Here is a 19,072-nt window from a genome sequence, read left to right as displayed (position 1 = left end):
AATCCTCCCTGGTTTGAGTGCCCTGGGGAAGTTGGGAAGCCACTTTTCCCTGACCTGTGTGACTTTCCCTGCATAGTGAGCTCTCCTGCAGGAGATGCTTTCACATGCTTCTTTAAAAGCACCTGTTCCTCAGATCTAGATCAGCTGTGAAAACAGGCCTCTTCAAGATAGTGTGAGAGCTACCCCTCCCAGCTCAGAGCTGCAACTCCATAGGATCCTCCACTCCCAGTGCTGTGTGGGTCCCATGGATAAGTCAGAGCAAAGTGCCCCTTCTGAGAAGTGACTTAGAACAGAAGGTTCAGAAGTGACAATCAACCCCCAAGTGCTTCTTCCAGGAGAAAGCAACCAGCTCTCCCTTTGAAACAGTGTAGGCTCCCACATGACCCAGTTCTGTGATTGGAGAAGATTTTCTGGAGCTTAGTTGCCCAGTCACAGTGGGGCTACATTCTTGATCCATGCTCATTCCTACAACAAACGGTCCTCCCCCTCCCTCCCAGGCCTTCAGTTGAACCGAGGTCCTTCCAGGACCAACAGACCTGAGAGAACAGAGTGCATCCCAAGGGAGAGAAGAGGCCTGAATGATTTTAAATGGGATAAAAACCCCATATCCACCATCTAACAACGTTAGGGTTGGTGCATATGTGGACTTCAGAACCTTAAGGTCAGATTTTCTGATAACAGCTGCTGGTGAAGCTGAAGTCTACTGTGGGTGGGATTGTCCCAGGCAGGGAGGGGATCTGACTCTGCAGGCCTGGCCAGCTTCTTCATTCTCCTGAAACTAAGTGTTGGTCAGCTGTAAATCTGAAGTGAGAGCTGGTTTTTGTCCACTCAAATGGATGACATTTCAATTCTCACGCATTATGTGAGACACACATTTACCCACGGGGGATTTGAACTCACTTCTATAGAAGTGACTTGGAGCCAACAGAGGGAAAGCATTCTTGCCTTTAGCATTCTGTCTGTATCAGAGACTACAGGGACTGGCTTCCTGGACAGACATGGCCAAGCAGACACACATTTTAATGAGGGAAAACTGATGTAAGAAATGTCCTGGGGACAGTGATTTCAGATTGTGCCTTCAGCCAGGAATCTCTGTTGCCATTAAGGCAAGCAGCCTTGGGCCTGCTAACTTGTCACTATGTCAGGGTGTCTCTGCTCTCACACCTGCATCAGGTCCTCCTCAGATGAAGGCTTCTCAAAAAAAAAGTATATAAAGCAATGTTTCTCAACCTGTGGGGAGCAACCACTCACAAAGATTGTATATAAGATACCTTGCACATTATAGCTTATAAGAGTAGCAATATTAGTTATGAAGTAGCAATGGAATAATTTTATGGTGGGGGTCACCACAGCATGAAGAGCTGTATTAAAGGGTTGCATCATTAGGAGTGTTTTGAACCACTGTCATAGAAGCTGACACATGGGAACAGACTCCTCAGATGAGTAGAGACCCACAGTAAGGGATACTGTGTCCCACCCTAGGACCCAGAGGCAGAATCTATCCCAGGAGTCTGTGGGTCACCTTGTCTTAAATTCTCCCAGGGTCAAGAATAGCATTGATCATCTCAGGAGAGTCAGCTTGCACAGCCACATCAGGCCCATGGCTTCCCTTTACAGAGAAGGATGTGGGTCTAAGTGACAGACAGTGAGACTGAGGGGACCCTGATACTCATTTGCTTTGAGCTGTGGTTTCTTCACCTGTAAAATGGACGTGTTTCTGCTGAATTGGGTTGTTGTGGAGATTAACAGAACATACAACCTGCTCAGTGTCTGCCTGGCATGGACACCTGCTGGTTAAATGGAAGCTGTCGATGGTGACGAAGGTAAAAGTAGAATCTCTAGCCCCATAGTGTTAGATGCCGGGTGCCAGACAGGGGTTGTAAGCATTTTGTGAATCTAAGACCACCTCAAATTAAAACCAAAGGCTCTTGTTTTAAATTTAAAAAAATAATCAAGTATAAAATACCAATATGAAATAATCATAATCAGAAATGAGCTAATTCCTGAAAGTCATTTAGCTTACATTTTCTGCTTCTATTTTCAAGGCATCTAGAGTAGCACTATACGAGATCCTAAAGCCTTCTATTATGGTGCTACCCATTCATTCCTCTCTCCTTGAGGACTTCTCAGGTGACTTAAGAAAACCAGATTTCCATTCAGATTGTCCCCAGCTGGTGTGATCTCTCTGTCCATGGCCTTGCCAAAAGCTGCAGAGCCAAAGTGTTGTTTTACAACACAAAATTCCAGACGTTAATTTTACCAATAAAGTCTCCAGGGTCAGATGCTGAAGTCAAGTAAAGCTCCCAACTGTCCTTCCTAATTCACTGACCTCTCAGAAGAAGAGCATTGTGGTTCCCTCTGCACACTATCTTAAAAATCCTTCAACTCAAAGACTTCCCATTGCCCTAGTTATCTTCATTTACTTTCAAGTCTTCCTTGATCTGCTCTGGACATGAATGCACTTTTTAGCTCTGCTATAAAGATGTCTGGTAGGTGAGCCATACTGTAATAAAGACGATGTTTTCAGTAAACAGCTCTTGATTTAAATGTCTGTGCCATGGCCATGCTATACCATAGGATAGTTTTTCATTAAATAATACATCCTTGGAGATCACAGTGTGATCAAATATCTTGCAACATAACTTAGTAATTTTCTCTCTATTATATAAATCAAGTTATTTGACAAGGATTATGGTTGTTTGCTGTCATGTCTGAGTGCATCGTCATGGGAATCCCCAGGAACATCAAAACTGGGCTTTTGAAACTGTTGCATATGGCTAACTGGGAGCCAAAACCAGCCAGGAGACTACTGATACTCAACACACATGAATTCACCTCGCCATTTTCATGTAGTTTTTGGTAAGAGGTCACCATTCCTGACCATGTCTCATTATCCAATATGCTGCTGAATGGGAGAGTTTGGGTGCAGTGAGGGGGTCACTCAACAAAACACAAAATCAAAGATCTCAGATAAACATATATGGTTTATTGAATTCAAAACATCCAGGAATTTCAGAACATAATTAAAAGACCAAAACTAAGGATAATAGATATAGAAGATAATGAAGATTTCTAGTTCCTAAGTCCAGTAAACTTCTTCAACAAAGTCATAGCAGAAGACTTCCCTAGGGTAAAGAAAGAAAAGACCATAAACATACAAGAATACAGAACACCAAATTAACTGGAACAGAAAAAAAAATCCCTCCATTTGCATAATAATTAAAACCAAATGCACAGATCAAAGAAAGTACAGTAAATGGGATAAAGGGAACTGATCTCATCCCACAGCTTCCTGCACCCAAATCCTGTGGGGAAGAGAGCCGAACACCCGAAATTGAGGACCCTCCTGAGACTGCAGTACAGACTGCCACTTCTGCCCACCTTTGCCAGCATCCATGGTCCAAGGGGAAACTGCATGTGTGCCTCTGGACACGGGACTATAGGAACAGTCACCTGAAGGTACCTGCGGTTCTGGTGTGGGCCCTTAACTGAACTGAACCGGTCAAACAGCTCCCTGCCCCCAAATACCTTGGGGGAGAGAGCTGGAACCTCAGAATTGCAGACACTCCTGAGAAATCAGAGGAGACTACCCTCTGTCCACATTCCCAACCCAAGAGGGAATCCCCTAGTGCCAGCTGGCCCCCTGAGTGGAGGGACCTAGGAGTACTCAAGGGCAGGAACCTTCTGATTCCTGCCTGCACCAAGAGCTGAGAGACGGTCCCCAGGAGCGCCTACACTCCTGAGAACAGAGCACCTTTTCCCAGAAATGGCTGAAAGAAAACAGGAAAACAGTTCTATAGGAGTGCTGACACAGAGGCCTATAGGAAGGTCAAGCCACTGTCAGAAACAGCAAGACCAGCTAACACCAGAGACAACCAATGGTTAGAGGCAAGCGCAGGAATATAAGCAACAGAAACCAAGACTGCTTGGCATCATCAGAGCCCAGTTCTCCCACCAGAGAAAATACCAGATTTCCAAACACACCAGAAAAGCAATAATTAGATTTAAAATCACATTTTATGACAATGATGGAGGACTTTAAGAAAGACATAAATAACTCCCTTAAATAAATGCAGGACAACACAAGTAAACAGGTAGAAGCCCTTAAAGAGGAAACACAAAAATCCCTGAAAGAATTACAGGAAAACACAACCAAACAGGTGAAGGAATTGAACAAAACCATCCAGGATTCAAAAATGGAAATAGAAACAATAAAGAAAGAACAAAGGGAGACAACCCTGGAGATAGAAAACCTAAGGAAGAGATCAGAAGTCATAGATGCAAGCATCACCAACAGAATATAAGAGATAGAAGAGAATCTCAGGGACAGAAGATAACATAGAAAACATTGACACAACTGTCAAGAAACTGTAAAATGCAAAAAGCTCCTAGCCCAAAACATACAGGAAATCCAGGACAAAATGAGAAGATCAAACCTAAGGATAAAAGGTATAGAAGAGAGTGAAGACTCCCAAATTAAAGTGCCAGTAAATATCTTTAACAAAATCATAGAAGAAAATTTCCCTAACCTAAAGAAAGAGATGCTCATAAACATACAAGAAGCCTACAGAACTCCAAATAGATTGGATCAGAAAAGAAATTCCTCCCGTCACATAATAGTCAAAACACCAAATGCACAAAACAAAGAAAGAATATTAAAGCAGTAAGGGAAAAAGGTTAAGTAACATATAAAGGCAGACCTATCAGAATTACACCAGACTTCTCACCAGAGACTATGAAAGCCAGAAGATCCTGGACAGATGTCATACAGACCCTAAAAGAACACAAATGCCAGCCTAGGCTACTGTATCCAGCAAAACTCTCAATTAACATTGGGAGAAAGCAAGATATTCCATGACAAAACCAAATTTACACAATATCTTTCTACAAATCCAGCAAATTATAGGATACAAATTATAGGATAATAAATGGCAAAGCCCAACACAAGGAGGCAAAGCTACACCCTAGAAAAAGCAAGAAACTAATCGTTTTGCAATAAAACCAAAAGAAGAGAAGCACACAAACATAATCCCACCTCCAAATATGAAAATAACAGGAAGCAACAATCACTATTCCTTAATATCTCTCAACATCAATGGACTTAATTCCCCAATAAAAAGACACAGATAACAGACTGGATACATAAAGAGGACCCAGCATTTTGCTGCATGCAGGAAACACACATCAGAGACAAAGACAGACACTACCTCAGAGTAAATGGCTGGAAAACAACTTTCCAAGCAAATGGCCCAAAGAAACAAGCTGGAGTTGCCATTCTAATATCGAATAAAATTGACTTTCAACCAAAAGTTATTAAAAAAGATAAGGAAGGACACTTCATATTCATCAAAGGAAAAATCCACCAAGATGAACTCTCAATCCTAAATATCTATGCTCCAAATGCAAGGGCACCTACATACATAAAAGAAACCTTACTAAAGCTCAAAACACACATTGCACCTCACACTATAATAGTAGGAGATTTCAACACCCCACTCTCATCAATGGACAGATCATGGAAACAGAAATTAAACAGAGACACAGAGAAACTAACAGAAGTTATGAACCGAATGGATTTAACAGATATCTATAGAACATGTCATCCTAAAACAAAAGGATTTACCTTCCTCTCAGTACCTCGTGATACCTTCTCCAAAATTGACCAAAATTTATAGGATAATTTGTATCCTATAAATTGGTCACAAAACAGGCCTCAACAGATACAGGAAGATAGAAATAATCCCATGCATCCTCTCACATCACCACGGACTAAGGCTGGTCTTCAACAACAACGACGACGACAGAAAGCCCACATATACATGGAAGTTGAACAACTCTCTACTCAATGACAACTTAGTCAAGGAAGAAATAAGGAAAGAAATTAAAGACTTCTTAGAATTTAATGAAAATGAAGGCACAACATACCCTTATAGAAGAAGGGGAGGAAATGGGGGAAGGGACTAATATATACGGGAAACTGGGAAAGGGAATAATATTTGAAATGTATATAAAGAAATATCCAATTAAACAAAGGAAAAAGCTTAAAATGGTAAAAATATATCATTTATTATTACATATACTACATGATACATATATTTATTATATAATATATATTGTTTCGAAATAAAGTTGTGAATTTATATCAGTAAATTTTGATCTACATACCTATACCTATGTGCTCAGGATTGTTTAAGAAATACAAAGGCATCTGTGGTGAAGAAAAGTTTAAAGCCCTGATCCAGATGACTCAAATTTCCTCATAGCCCTATGGGGTTAGATACTGGAAGCCTCCTGCAAAAGTTCACAAACCTGCACAGAGATGAAACGGTGTGGAGATCTTCACAGAGATTAGCTCTCTAATCTAATACTGTCAAGACGTTCTTCTTTCCCGTTTTTTCTTGATACTGATTCATCAGATGAGGGAGTCTTACAACACCCTTGGAAGCCTCCAGCACACTGAGACTAGGTAGGAAGGGTGCTGTTGCAATAAATAATAATAATAATGATAATAATAACAATAACAACAACAACAATAATAATAATAATAATCACCCCCTCATGCTAGAGCTGCACAGTTGGACCACATGGCACTGTCAGGTATTTCCACCTCGGCAGACTCTTTGACCCAGAGCTCTCAAAACCTCTCTACCTGACTCTCAGATTCTACTCTCTGGCCCTAGGAGCAGTCTCTCTGCCTCCATGGCTAGCCTCCATTCAGTGGCTGCCCATCTCGCGGCTCTCTGCTCATATTCCCTGCATCTGGCCCAGCGGATACAGTCACAATTCCCAGCAATCCAACCAAATCAAAACTCTTGAAGCTTGTAATTTATCAATTAGATTTATATCAGTAAATTCTCACTCCACAAAAATGACCACACAATAAACTGATAGCCAATTAATATTGATATAAACTGCGCACCTAGATGAGACAAATTGTCCTGTAATTACCCACCCCTTATAAGATTTTCATAGCTACCTGTGGCTATTTAAAGCCACACGGGGGTGGGTCATCTTTCTCCTCCTCCCTCTTCATTTCTTCTCTTCTCTATTTCTCCTGCCTTTCGAAAACTCTGCCCCCGCCTTTCCTTTTCACTGCCCAGTCACAGGCTTTACCTTTTCATGTGCCTGCCCTCACCTGCATCCACAGGGTGCAGTGAAGGAAATTATGGAAAATCTGAGATTTGGTGCTTTGATGACAGCGACACCCAATAACATACATTATTTACACTTTTACATTATAGTGATTCTCAGACACAATTTCATGTGATTTCATTGCGTAAGTTATGGAAAGTCATGGGCCCTTCCTGTAAGGTAAACATTAGGTTGCTGTTCAGCCTAGCTGCTTTCTATAAGACAAAGTAGAGGTTGCCTAGGCTACTCGCTCGACCCCATCTGTCAGGGGATGTAGCGTCTGAGGGATCTGACAGCAAGGTAAGGATCGGGAAAGTCTGTACAGGACAAGGGACTACAAACTGGGTCCTCTAAACAAGAAGTTCAGCAAGATGAAACTCTGAGGAGGGAAAAATTCTAGCACAGGGAAGTGGAGGCTTGAGATCATCCATCGTTCAATACAGAAACATAATCGTTACAGAGTCCCAGGCTATTAAGGACAACCTTGTTGAGTCTCTTAAATAAAAAGAAAGTAACGATGTAAGAGACAGGAGGAGAAAAATTATTTAAGTTGTGTCACCAAAGACTTAACTGGTATTTTGAGAAAAACGCCGAGTACAGCTCATTATTTAACAAAGGTTTGGAAGGTCTCATTTTTCAAAGCATTATATAGATAGGGGCGCATCTGCAATCCGGAGAAATAGGTGGTTATTCCAGCTTTTAATTTCAAATATTATTTTGTATATTATTCATACTGCTTACATGCATGCAAATTAAAGAATCATTGTTTTCTAGCGCGGTAACCCATGCTTGTTATCCCAGCACGCGGAGGACTAATGGGAGAGAAGATTCATGACTCGGAAAGCAGTTTGTACCACGGAGAAGTTCCAGGCCATGCTAGGCTCCAAGAACCTGTATTTCAAGAACAATGGTAGAGCATGGAGACATCTCAATGGATGAAGTGCCGATTATACGAGCATGAGGAGCCGAGTTCAGATCCCCAACATCCATATAAGGAGGCAAGAGGAGAAGTGAAGGTCTGTGACCCCAGTACTGGAAGCGGAGATGAACGGCAAGCTCCGGGTCAATCTCCGGGTCAAGCTTCGGGTCAAGCTCCGGGTCAAGCTCCGGGTCAAGCTCCGGGTCAAGCTCCGGGTCAAGGCAGTGCCTTCTGGTTACTCAGACTAGCTAAGAAGGCGGCTCAAGGCACACAGAGAGTCAATGAAAGCATATGGTAGAGAACTGCAAAGGAAGACAGGTGACACTGGCCTTTCAGCTCATGGACACACACACGGGCAAGTTTACCAGCACACACGGGTGGGTGCACACGCATGCCGTGTTTTTATGGGAAATCAGATTTTCAGTAAGAGAAAAAAATGGAAGTTTGTCAGTGGTTCATTGCTAAATCTTAAAGTCTCCAAATGCAGGACCAAGAGCTCACATGGGGTCTCGAGCCCCTTCAAGCTCTTTCAGTTTTTTCTAAGATTCCTTCAACGGGGGTCCCGTTCTCAGTTCAGTGGTTTGTTGCTGGCATTCGCCTCTGTATTGGCTGTATTCTGGCTGTGTCTCTTAGGAGCGATCTACATCCGGTTCCTGTCAGCCTGCACTTCTTTGCTTCATCCATCTTGTCTAATTGGGTGGCTGTATATGTATGGGCCACATGTGGGCCAGGCTCTGAATGGGTGTTCCTTCTGTGTCTGTTTTAATCTTTGCCTCTCTCTTCCCTGCCAAGGGTATTCTTGTTCCCCTTTTAAAGAAGGAGTGAAGCATTCGCATTTTGGTCATCCTTCTTGAGTTTCATGTGTTCTAGGCATCTAGGGCAATTCCAGCATTTGGAATTTGTAATAGTCACTTATCAATGAGTGCATACCATGTGTGTTTTTCTGTGATTGGGTTACCTCACTCAGGATGATATTTTCCAGTTCCCTCCATTTGCCTATGAATTTCATAAAGCCATTGTTTTTGATAGCTGAGTAATATTCCATTGTGTAGATGTACCACATTTTCTGTATCCATTCCTCTGTTGAAGGGCATCCTCATAGGTAGCAATGAACAGCCTAGTAAGAGTACCCCTGGAAGGGGAAGCCCTTGGTCCTGCTAAGACTGAACCCCCAGTGAAGGTGATTGTTGGGGGGAAGGCGGTAATGGGGGGAGGGTGGGGAAGGGAACGCCCATATAGATGTGAGAAGAAAAAGAAAAAGAAACAGAAAACCTTTTGTAAAATAGAACACTAAGTCTCTGTGCTGTGAAATATCAGAAAGACTTCCCTAAGCAGCATCATGTATTACCTTAAATATGTATATATATATACATATATATTATATATATTATATATTATATATATGTAAATATACATACAGCAGAATAAATACATATGCTACTCAATAGTTGATATTTTCTTTTTTGTTTATTTTTGTTTGTTTTCTGAGACATGGTGTTACTTTATAGCAAAAGATGTCCCTGACCTAGATTTCACAGCAATCCTACCTCAGCTTGGTGTTAAGGCACGAGTTGCCACATCTAACAATAATGTACTTTTATTCAGAGATTCAAAGTATTTTTGATGTAATACTGGACCTCTGGATCCATAGCTAAAATGTCTGCTCTTAGATACCTGGTTAAGCTGCTCAGTGGGTGGCCAGTTTAAGAGACTTTAGAAGTGAAGATCACACATTTAAATTTCACCCATTAAAAATTGTCTAAAACACACGTTAGTACATTTATTAGTATTAATGAGAAACATGTTTCTAAGTACAAATTGGGCATTTATTGTTTTCTAAGAACTAGATATGGAAGAATCAAAAAACAGATCAAATCAGTGTTTTTCTTCTCTCCAGTAGCATTCTTGTAAAGTAAAAGCATTTGACAAAACGTCTGGGAAACCCACACGTGGCACTAAGCCAGGGAGGATGTTCTCACCGTCTCACAACGATTTTGTAAGACACCAAGCTTCTTAAATCCACACGCAAAGTCTTCCTGAGAGTCCGATTATGAAATGCAGTCAGTGTTGGTGAAATTAGAACAGAGCTCAAGAATGCGATGTGGTCACTTTTGGAACCAGTAAATATTAATTTTTGTATGTAATAAGATACCTTAAAATTGAGAGTTATTTTTAGTCATAAAATGTAGAATAGTTACACTGCTTTATGGGTTTAGATAATGCTAAGCAATTGATATTATATTACCATGTTACATGTTAAACTTATAAGTAATGAACACTTTTCTTCCAAATGAAATTTTTGGAAATAATTTTTAAATTGTATAATTTTGACACATGTCCAATGGATTAGTGAGTAGTGGATATAAGTATCTTTCATAAGACAGTCAGACTATGAGTCAAAGTATTTTTTCGAAATGAACAACTTTGTTCTAGTTTTACTGATATTCTTATGATGTTTGTATATATATAATCAAGTCCAATGAGAGATGTGTTATTCTTGGGAACCTTGCCAAGCTGAATTACATTGCTGTCACCTAATGTTTTGGAAAAATACCAAAAGTCAAAACTCTGTAACATTCTCCAATGTTATTTTTGTATAACCATACAGTGGTCTGAAGAGCTAATAAAATTTGCTTAGATATGTGTGCCTTCTGCATGAAAATGTTCCTAGTAAATACTCTTATTTTTGAGATTTCCATAACTTCTATAGATTTTTAATAAAGCTGTAAGCTTCATGTGTTACTTACAGGCTACAATCAGTAAATATCTGTTATTTTAATTAATTTAGATCATGCATTGTAGAACATTTAATATTGCAACCGTTTAAGGTATCAGCTGAGCTAAACCCAATGTTTTGTATGGAGATAAATTGAGGCCCAGGGAGACAATTTTATTGGCTCCAAACATTCAGCCAGTTAATAATGATACAGCTAAGATATGAAACCAGTGAATATGAAATGTTTACTCACTTACCTTCTTTCCCCCACCACACACAGTCTCATTTCATGTTTTATTGTGAGTTACACAGTGTTTTAAAAATTGTTTTGTGTTGATATCTTGTTTGAATAAAAATGTAACCTCCTTCTGAACTGTCCCTTATAGGGTGTCATAATGCTCACTGTTCAGAACATGTAACTGAGATACTCCCATTCAGTCACATCGCCCTTCATCTGTTGCTTTAGTAGCTGCCTCAGTTTCTCCCCTCCCCTCTAGATCCACCCCCTTTCTGTCTCTCATTAGAAAAGAACAGGCTTCTAGGAGATAACAACCGAACATGACAAAATGAAATATAATAAAATAAAGCAAAACCATCACACTGGAGCTGGACAAGGCAACGTAACAGAAGGCCAAGATCCCCAAGAGAAGGCACATGAACCAGAGACCCACCCAGTCGCACGCTCAGGAGTGTGTGACTCAAAATTGCTAAGATGAACGCTATAATATTGATTCAAAAGGCGTTGTCCTCACGTTGAAATAACTTTCTTTTCTGGTCCAATCCATTTTGGTATTCTGTAAACTTCTTACCTTTGAAGGCATCATCTTCTTTAGCTTAGGACAATTTTTTTTTCTGTAATTTTGCTGCAAGTATTTTCTGTGCCTGTGAGCTAGGGTTAGTCTCCTTTCTCCATTCCTACTACTCTTAGGTTTGGCTTTCTCATACTGTTCCGGATCTCCTGGATGTTTCGTGACAGGAGCTTTATTTTTGCCTCTGACCGTTCTACCCATTGTATCTTCAATGCTTGAGATTCTCCCTTCCATCTCTTGTATTCTTTTGGTGAAGCTTGCCTCTGTAGTTCTTGCTCAAATCCCTAAATTTTTTATTCTGAGAATTCTTTTAGTTAGTATTGTCTTTATTGATTCTATTTCCGTTTTGGGTCCTGGAGATTTTTATTTGTTTCCTTCCACTGTTTTTTGTGAATCAAAGTACGTGAAGAGAGAGCTTCAGTTCTTACTAAGACATACCCTTCACAGTCCAGTGATTGCCAACTGTGGCAAGCCATTGACAATTCATTTGCATATAACTGACGACTTCCATCAGGGAGTTGGCTCCAAAACACGATGGACACTTAGAGCACATCCAATATTTCTTCTTCTTTGATGAGCGCCAAGTGCCAATTTGTACATACAATCTGACAGTTGAAAAGTGAAGGCTTCTCTCCCTGACCTTACACTGTCTTCCACAGTTTGAAGTGACATGTTATCATTGGACTTAATGTAGGCCTACACTTCTGAAAGACATTCAGCAACCCCACTGTAGTTTGTTGTAAAAGAAGGAGACAGAGATAACAGTGATGACTTTTTAAAAGTACTTCATTACTCAATGTTATATTCATAACTAAATTTCATTGTATTTTTATAAAGTACCTTTGACATGATTTTATATTAATTACCTCCTGAGATATGATTGTCGTCCATTTATTGAAAAGATAATATCACACTGGGAGAGCTTCTTTTTCAGGTCCATAAGAAACTTTTAACTATAACTGCATATTGTCCTCCCAATATTTAGGAGTAACAGTGGTGCATTTTTACATTTTTCTTGTATGTTTGATTGTGCATTCCTGTTTTTAGCACATGAATAACAAAAAAAAACCCTTTCTCACTAAAGTGATTTTCATTGCAACTGTTAGTAAGAAGACTACGTTTAATTTCATTTCCTACATAAGCTATATTTTAGTCAGGCATCAGTGTTTTCATCCTTGTTGGATGTAAGATCTAAACTTTTCTGGTTAGACTGCCTCATGGCTTCTATATCATCTTGGCTCTAGTTTTAGTGAGGCATAGACTTGCGTAGTTCCTCTCCAGACTTCCATGTGCATTCCCATGGTAAACTACCTTATGTAAGTGGCCTGAGGGAACAAGGGGGGATATTAAAGTAATAATAGATCAATGTTAAGCACTTTGAGAACCCAGGATGCCTGCCAGAGGTTATCCCTCGGATATGTGTCTGTGTTGCATATTAGACTCCGCTCCCCTACGGCCGCACCCACCTTCCTGACCTTACACTCCCGTTCATGAAGTTGAGTGTGACTCTAAGAATAGACATATGAATAAAACTAAATTCAGATTCTTAAAGAACTGATGGCGTAGCCACTGCACTTCAAATTCTTGTAGCACAAAGGCCAAATGACTCGTGTGTAGAGCATGTTGGAGGTCTGTTCTTCCCTTTGGAATGAGCAATGTGGTCAAGGAGAGAAACAAACAAACAAACAAACAAAAAAGTGGTCTGTGATCTAGACACGTTTTCAGAAACAATTCAAAAGACTTAAGTGATGAGACACATTCTGACAGACTATTTGAAATGTGTTGTTTCAGCAAAATACCACACCGATACAATTTTGAAAGAGTAAAAATGGAAGCTAAGAATTCTCAAGTTTGTAACCTTCGTTAGCAGCGGAGCAAAATAGATTTCAGTCCAATGAGAATTAATAAGTGACACTGCACAGCTTCACGTCATCATGATTAGCAGATGTTTAATGAGGACGATAAAGACCGCTCATCCAAACTTACTTAGAAATGAGGAACTAACTTGTCAACAGCCCCTTTCGCATATGCAAAGATTCCTCCTTTTATCCTGTTGATAGCAAGTCATTCTGCGTTCATTACTAATATGCTTTTCTGAGGAGGTAAGTTCAACTATTTAATGAAGCACTGTGTTGAAAATTTTATTCCAGTTCTCATGATTTATAAAATTGTCTCATTTTTCTTTCTCTTATGGATCTAGCCACCAACTTCCCAACAGTCCGGATGTTAGCTCTCTTGAGTATTGGATGTCCAGTCACTATAATACAAAATATAGGATTACATTAAGGATGTCCAATCAATTCATACAATGGAAATACATTATGTTTTTGAAATATTAATATATCATATGAAATTAATTTTGGTTGTGCTACAACATGCCAAAAGAATGAATTGGGCACATTTCTCTCATTTCTATTGTATCACCTTATAGATCTTGTCAACTGATTCTCCAACTGTTATTGGACTGAAGAGTTGAGAGAAGGTGCTGGAGAGATGAGTCAATGGTTAAGAGCATTGCTGCTCTTCCAGAGGATCTCAATTCATTTCCCAGCACTGATGTCAGGTGACTCCCTATGAGTGGTAACTCCAGCTCCCAGGAAACCACTACCTTCCTTTGGTCTCTCTAGGGACTCTCACACATGTGGCCTATACTCACACATACAGACATGAAGATAAATAAAATTGAACCCTTTAGTAAGGGTTGAGAGAAATTATATCAGGAAATAAATTTCATTGACATATAGAATACTTGAAATAAATGAGATACACTTTGTTCAATCACAAGAACAAACATATTAAAACTGATAGCATAATATTCATGCAGATACTTAATGTAAGTCACTAATGTATAGCGTGCCTGTATTTGGCTCATATTTATCTGTGCAGTTATTCTGAAAGCTATGAGTCATATATTTACTAAAGCCACCATTATACATAGCAACAATTCAGAGATAGGCTTACATAGCCCAACTGCTCAAGCACTACAGTTGTTAAACAAAAACACAAGCAACTGCCAGAAAACTTGTCATATTGTTGCTGACATTAGCCAAAGGCCCAGCCTTACACAAGCAAAACTAAATTAAGTGGTGAGAGCAAAGTATCTGAACAGGTACAGCTGGAAGAATACTCAAGTAGACCATGGGTAAGGACAGACGGTCAGTGCCACTGACCATTGGAGTGGTCTATCTCTAGTTCTACATGAAGGTACTTGGTAGTACCTTCTGGATGGTTTCTCTGTGTTTTGGATAGGTTTTCTAGTCCCTTATTCAGCTTCTCTTCCCATGCATAGGGAGATCTTGTGTACTGCATTATGGGAGGAAGGCTTCGGTGGGAAAATGAAAAGAGGCAAAAGGCCATTCCCCTATATGATGTTGGAACAGACAAACACATCAATGATCCAACAGAGTGACAGCGGTATAAAGACAGGAAAGGGGCTTCTTCCGTCACTGTGTTGGCTTTATTCCACGTGACTCACCAGAACATGATGTTAGTGGGTGAGAATGGCAGTGGGGGCACTAACAAATCTTCACCAGGCTCCTTAAGCTTCAGCAGGGCATCACGAGACGGGGGTTGGATGGGTGAGTACCAAGTACCGAGAACTTGGAGTTCTGTGCTGCAGTCTAGAGTGATGCACTCGTGAGCAAGTGTGAACTAAGATATTTAAGAGAATCTGTAACCATCACTGAAGTTATGGGGATGGCTTCTGACAGACCACACACACACTCCTGCATACGGACATTCACTTGCAGATATGTGTGCACTCATGGTTGTGTGGGATTGTGAAATATTAAAACTTCGTCTCTCACTTACCATCACCTCTAGTTTCAGATGCTGCTACTTAGAGGGCAAGAGTGACTTCCTAAGAATAACTGAATAGAAAGCACCTCATTTCTGGTTACCAAGTTTTAAAAAAACAAATCAGTAGCAGTTAATAAATACATTCATCTTGAGGTTTTAAATTTGCAAAACTGAAAAACATATAGACGCTTAATAAACCGTAACTCATCCTTTGAAAAAGGATGTGAATCCTTTTCCTTCATCCATCTGTGAATCCATACATACACTTCCTTCAGGCAGAAAAATCCAAGAACAAAGACACGCACATTTCAAGAGGTTATAAAAGACAAAGAAAAGACTTATAAAAGCAAGCTTCCCACTTGGAAGGGTATAGCTTCCTGCAGCATGAGTGGCATTTAGGGATCTAGGAAGTGGGAGTCTGGAGGACTTGGCACGTGGGCCATATGGTAAGAAGACCCTGTGATGAGGTGAGAACTCTGTCCAACTGCATGAAAGTGAGAACTGAAGAGCAGAGTAATGGAGAAAAAAGAGAACCATGTTAGGCTGTGAGCATAGCCCAAGGCTCCCTTCCCTGGCTCCTTGGCCTGGGGAAAGAAAAGGGAAGACCACAAAGATATGAAGTGTGTCCATATCACTAGGATGGTCGAAGACTAGGGAAGTTTGGTTGCAGACTTCTTAGAAAAGCCAGGCTGAGGGCTGAATACAGCCAGGCTTCTGCAGTCTTACATAAAAAACTGATCCCCACAGGGTAAGAGGAAGTCTAATAAGGCTGTGAAATCTCTGAAGGGAGCCTAGGCATTCTGAGAGGACTAGCTGACCAGACCTGACCCCAGTTTGCAAAAAGTAAAAACAGAGTTGGAAGTGCTCAACTCCAGGGGCCTTGGCAAATATCACAGTGATGTCACTGAAAGGCTGCAGGGTCCAGGTAACACAGGTTACAGGATAGAGTAGGTTAGCACCAGGAATGTTAGAATGCAGAATCACTCAATAGATGAGAGGAAATGAGGGAGCAGGCCTCTTACGAAGGACTGTCAGCAAAGAGGCCCTAACAATCATGTGTTAGTAACAGGGGCAACATACAAGCACAAAAGCTGACGAGATGGTGAGATAAAGAGAAAAAAAACAATTACCAACAAGAAAACGTACTCTACACTCATGACCTCTTCATACTTAAGACATGAAAATTAAACTCAGAGTGAAAGCAAATTCAAGGATATGGACGGGAAGACACTGCAGAGGAGTTTGAAGGAAAACTGGAGGCAGAGATAAAATGTGGATGGATTACAGATACATTGACAGAGGGGGAAGACAGGAGAATGGGAGAGGAGAGAAAGAGGAAAGGGGGAACCAACTGACTGACTTTATTTTGGCAATAAGCAGATCTGGGCCCAGATCTTAGCTTTGAAATATCATTCACAATAAAACAGCCTATGGTTCTTAGAGAAATGGACCATTCAAAGGTAACACCACATGAGCCTGCAGAGAGGGGTGTTGCCAGAAAGTAAGGAAATGGTCAAACTCCAGAAATAAAGCATTGTGAGAAAATACAGGAGCCTTGCTTTAAAAGAACATACCTAAGTCAATACAATTAATGTATAATGATATTAATTTAAAAATTGATAGAATGGGACCATTGCACAATATTTCTTAAAAACGTGTGATGTCATCCATCTCTGGAAGGAAAATAGTATCACTAACCCATCTGTTCCCCAAATTGAAATGAAAAGTGTAGTTCATTTATATTTATTTTTAAAAATGTATTTATGTGCTGGAATGTATGTCTAACAGGATGCACATGTGAAGGTCAGAGGGTGGCTCGCAGAATAGTTCCCTGTGTCTATCATGTGGGTCCCAAGAAGTCACTTCCCTCTGCCCACTGTATGGGTCCTAAGAACTAAACTCCGTGTTTCAGGATTGACAAGTTCCTTTGGCAACAGAGCCATCTTGCAGGGCCTGCTTTGTGATTCCGAAACATTAACTGCAGAAAGAGCATCGTCCATCTTTAGAGGAGTGAGGTCTGGTTAAGCGCTTTGTCACCCGAGTGATCCACATTAATGACATCATCTATAAGTCACACTGACAGCAGGTTCTAATGCTTTAACTGGGTTACGTCGTCCCTGTGTCTATTTTTTCCAACCTCATTTAGTTTACTGTCTTCTGTAATAACATAGAGAAGTTTATTTCCTGAAAGAAATATGTAATATCAAAAGAAGTAATATCAAAGAAATCAAATAGATGTCTGAAGATACATTTAAAAAAATGGCTTGAAGCTGACTGAAATAGGTGCAGATACCCCCAGCCAAACATTGGACAGAGGTCGGGGACGCTTACAGAAAAGTTGGGGGAAGGATTGACGGCCACGAAGGGGCTAGGAACTCCACAGGAAGACCAAAAGAGCCAACCAACCTGGACCTCTGGGAGCTCTACAGGACTGAGCCACCAATCAAAGAGCGTACAGGAGCTGAACCTAGGCCCCCTGCCCACATGTAGCAGATGTTCCCACTAATTGCTTTTTATTTAGACTGGTTAAATCATATCAATTGCTTTCCATAGTAATTGGTAATATGTGCTGATTAAATGTGTTAACATAGCAGACCATGCAGCACAAATATGGTATTCTTATATTCCTATAGCAGTATGCCACTGCCTTAGCATATCCTTTACTAGAAACCTGATTCTAAACTTTTCTCCATTCAATGCTTTTTACTATGAAGGCAAATAATTTCTAACCAATTTCAGGTTGGTAAAATCTTTCTTGGACTCTTCAGGCCTAATTATAAGCAATAACCTCTCTGAGAGCTCCCGGGCAAGATTTATGCAAGCAACCTGTCATTCCCATGAACTGGGTCTTGCTCTCTGTCATGGCTGAGAAGAGAAGCTCTGAGCAAGGACTCTGAGAGGTGAGGATACCGGAGTGGCTTCAAAGCTCGCAATTTCAAATTTTTCAGGATGTCTTCTTTTGAAGCTTAAAGAGGATGAAAAAGGAAAATACAAGGCAAAAACAGCGAAGACTTCAGGATCATTCTAAAGGATCGATTTCTCTGCTCTCAGGCCATGCGATGTTCCTTATCTAATCACCCGTTGATGATCACTGAAATTGATTCTTACGTGCAAACGAGTTTACCATAATCTACTCTGATTAGTTTTCAAGATACAGACCAACCTAAATCCAAGGTGTACAAACTTCCCTTTTATTAATCCCTCTTGGATACGTTATTTAGGTATATCTGTGGGTATAAAAGCTTCCAGCTCAATCTCCCAATTGTCATTGTCACATTTTTCCATTTTACAAGAATATTGAATAAGAGACTCGACCTGGCAGAATAGCTCACATTTCTTTCTTCCAGACTTTGAAGTTAATCATTGAAAGTTTCCAAGTAAACACTTGTGCCAGAATGTTACACAACCTCTTTAAAACACGACCTTCATTGAAAGACAACTTGAAAAGGTACATTCGTAGGATAAACACACTCACAGTTGTAAATTCTTCCTATGTATTATTCTGTTAACACACACTAGCTAATGAGCAGCCAGTTCCTATCACCAAAATGTTCTGCAGTCTTGACTCTTATCCCACACCCGAGAAAGTCACTGAAAGTAACATTAACTCTGCGGACAGCCCTCTGATGTGCAAAACATAAAAACCAAGACTGATCAAGAAGACCCAGGCTGGCTCTCAGTGAGCTTGGTCTGGACAGG

General features: G+C 40.4%; 1 protein-coding gene across 6 annotated transcripts in view; it reads right to left on the bottom strand.

Moving 5' to 3' along the window:
- Positions 1–2,964: 2,964 nt before the first annotated feature.
- LOC134483204 (IQ domain-containing protein M-like) overlaps positions 2,965–19,072 on the bottom strand; it is a 232,986-nt gene continuing 216,878 nt past the window's right edge. For 5 of the 6 annotated variants that reach the window (XR_010060078.1, XR_010060079.1, XR_010060076.1 and 2 more), the window contains one exon: positions 13,505–13,832. Coding sequence is in view for 1 of the 6 variants with exons in the window: in XM_063278474.1 (XP_063134544.1) it covers positions 13,729–13,832 (104 nt within the window). In the remaining 5 variants the exon portion in view is untranslated. Of the gene's footprint in view, positions 3,126–6,309; positions 6,479–13,504; positions 13,833–19,072 lie in introns of those variants that run through there. The other variant, XR_010060077.1, reaches the window with a different exon arrangement.

This window comes from Rattus norvegicus, chromosome 19 (assembly GCF_036323735.1).
Source record: "Rattus norvegicus strain BN/NHsdMcwi chromosome 19, GRCr8, whole genome shotgun sequence".
In the NCBI taxonomy this organism is placed as follows: Eukaryota; Metazoa; Chordata; class Mammalia; order Rodentia; family Muridae; genus Rattus; species Rattus norvegicus.
Note: the sequence above shows the minus strand (reverse complement) of the source record. Positions and strands in the feature narration are given on the sequence as shown.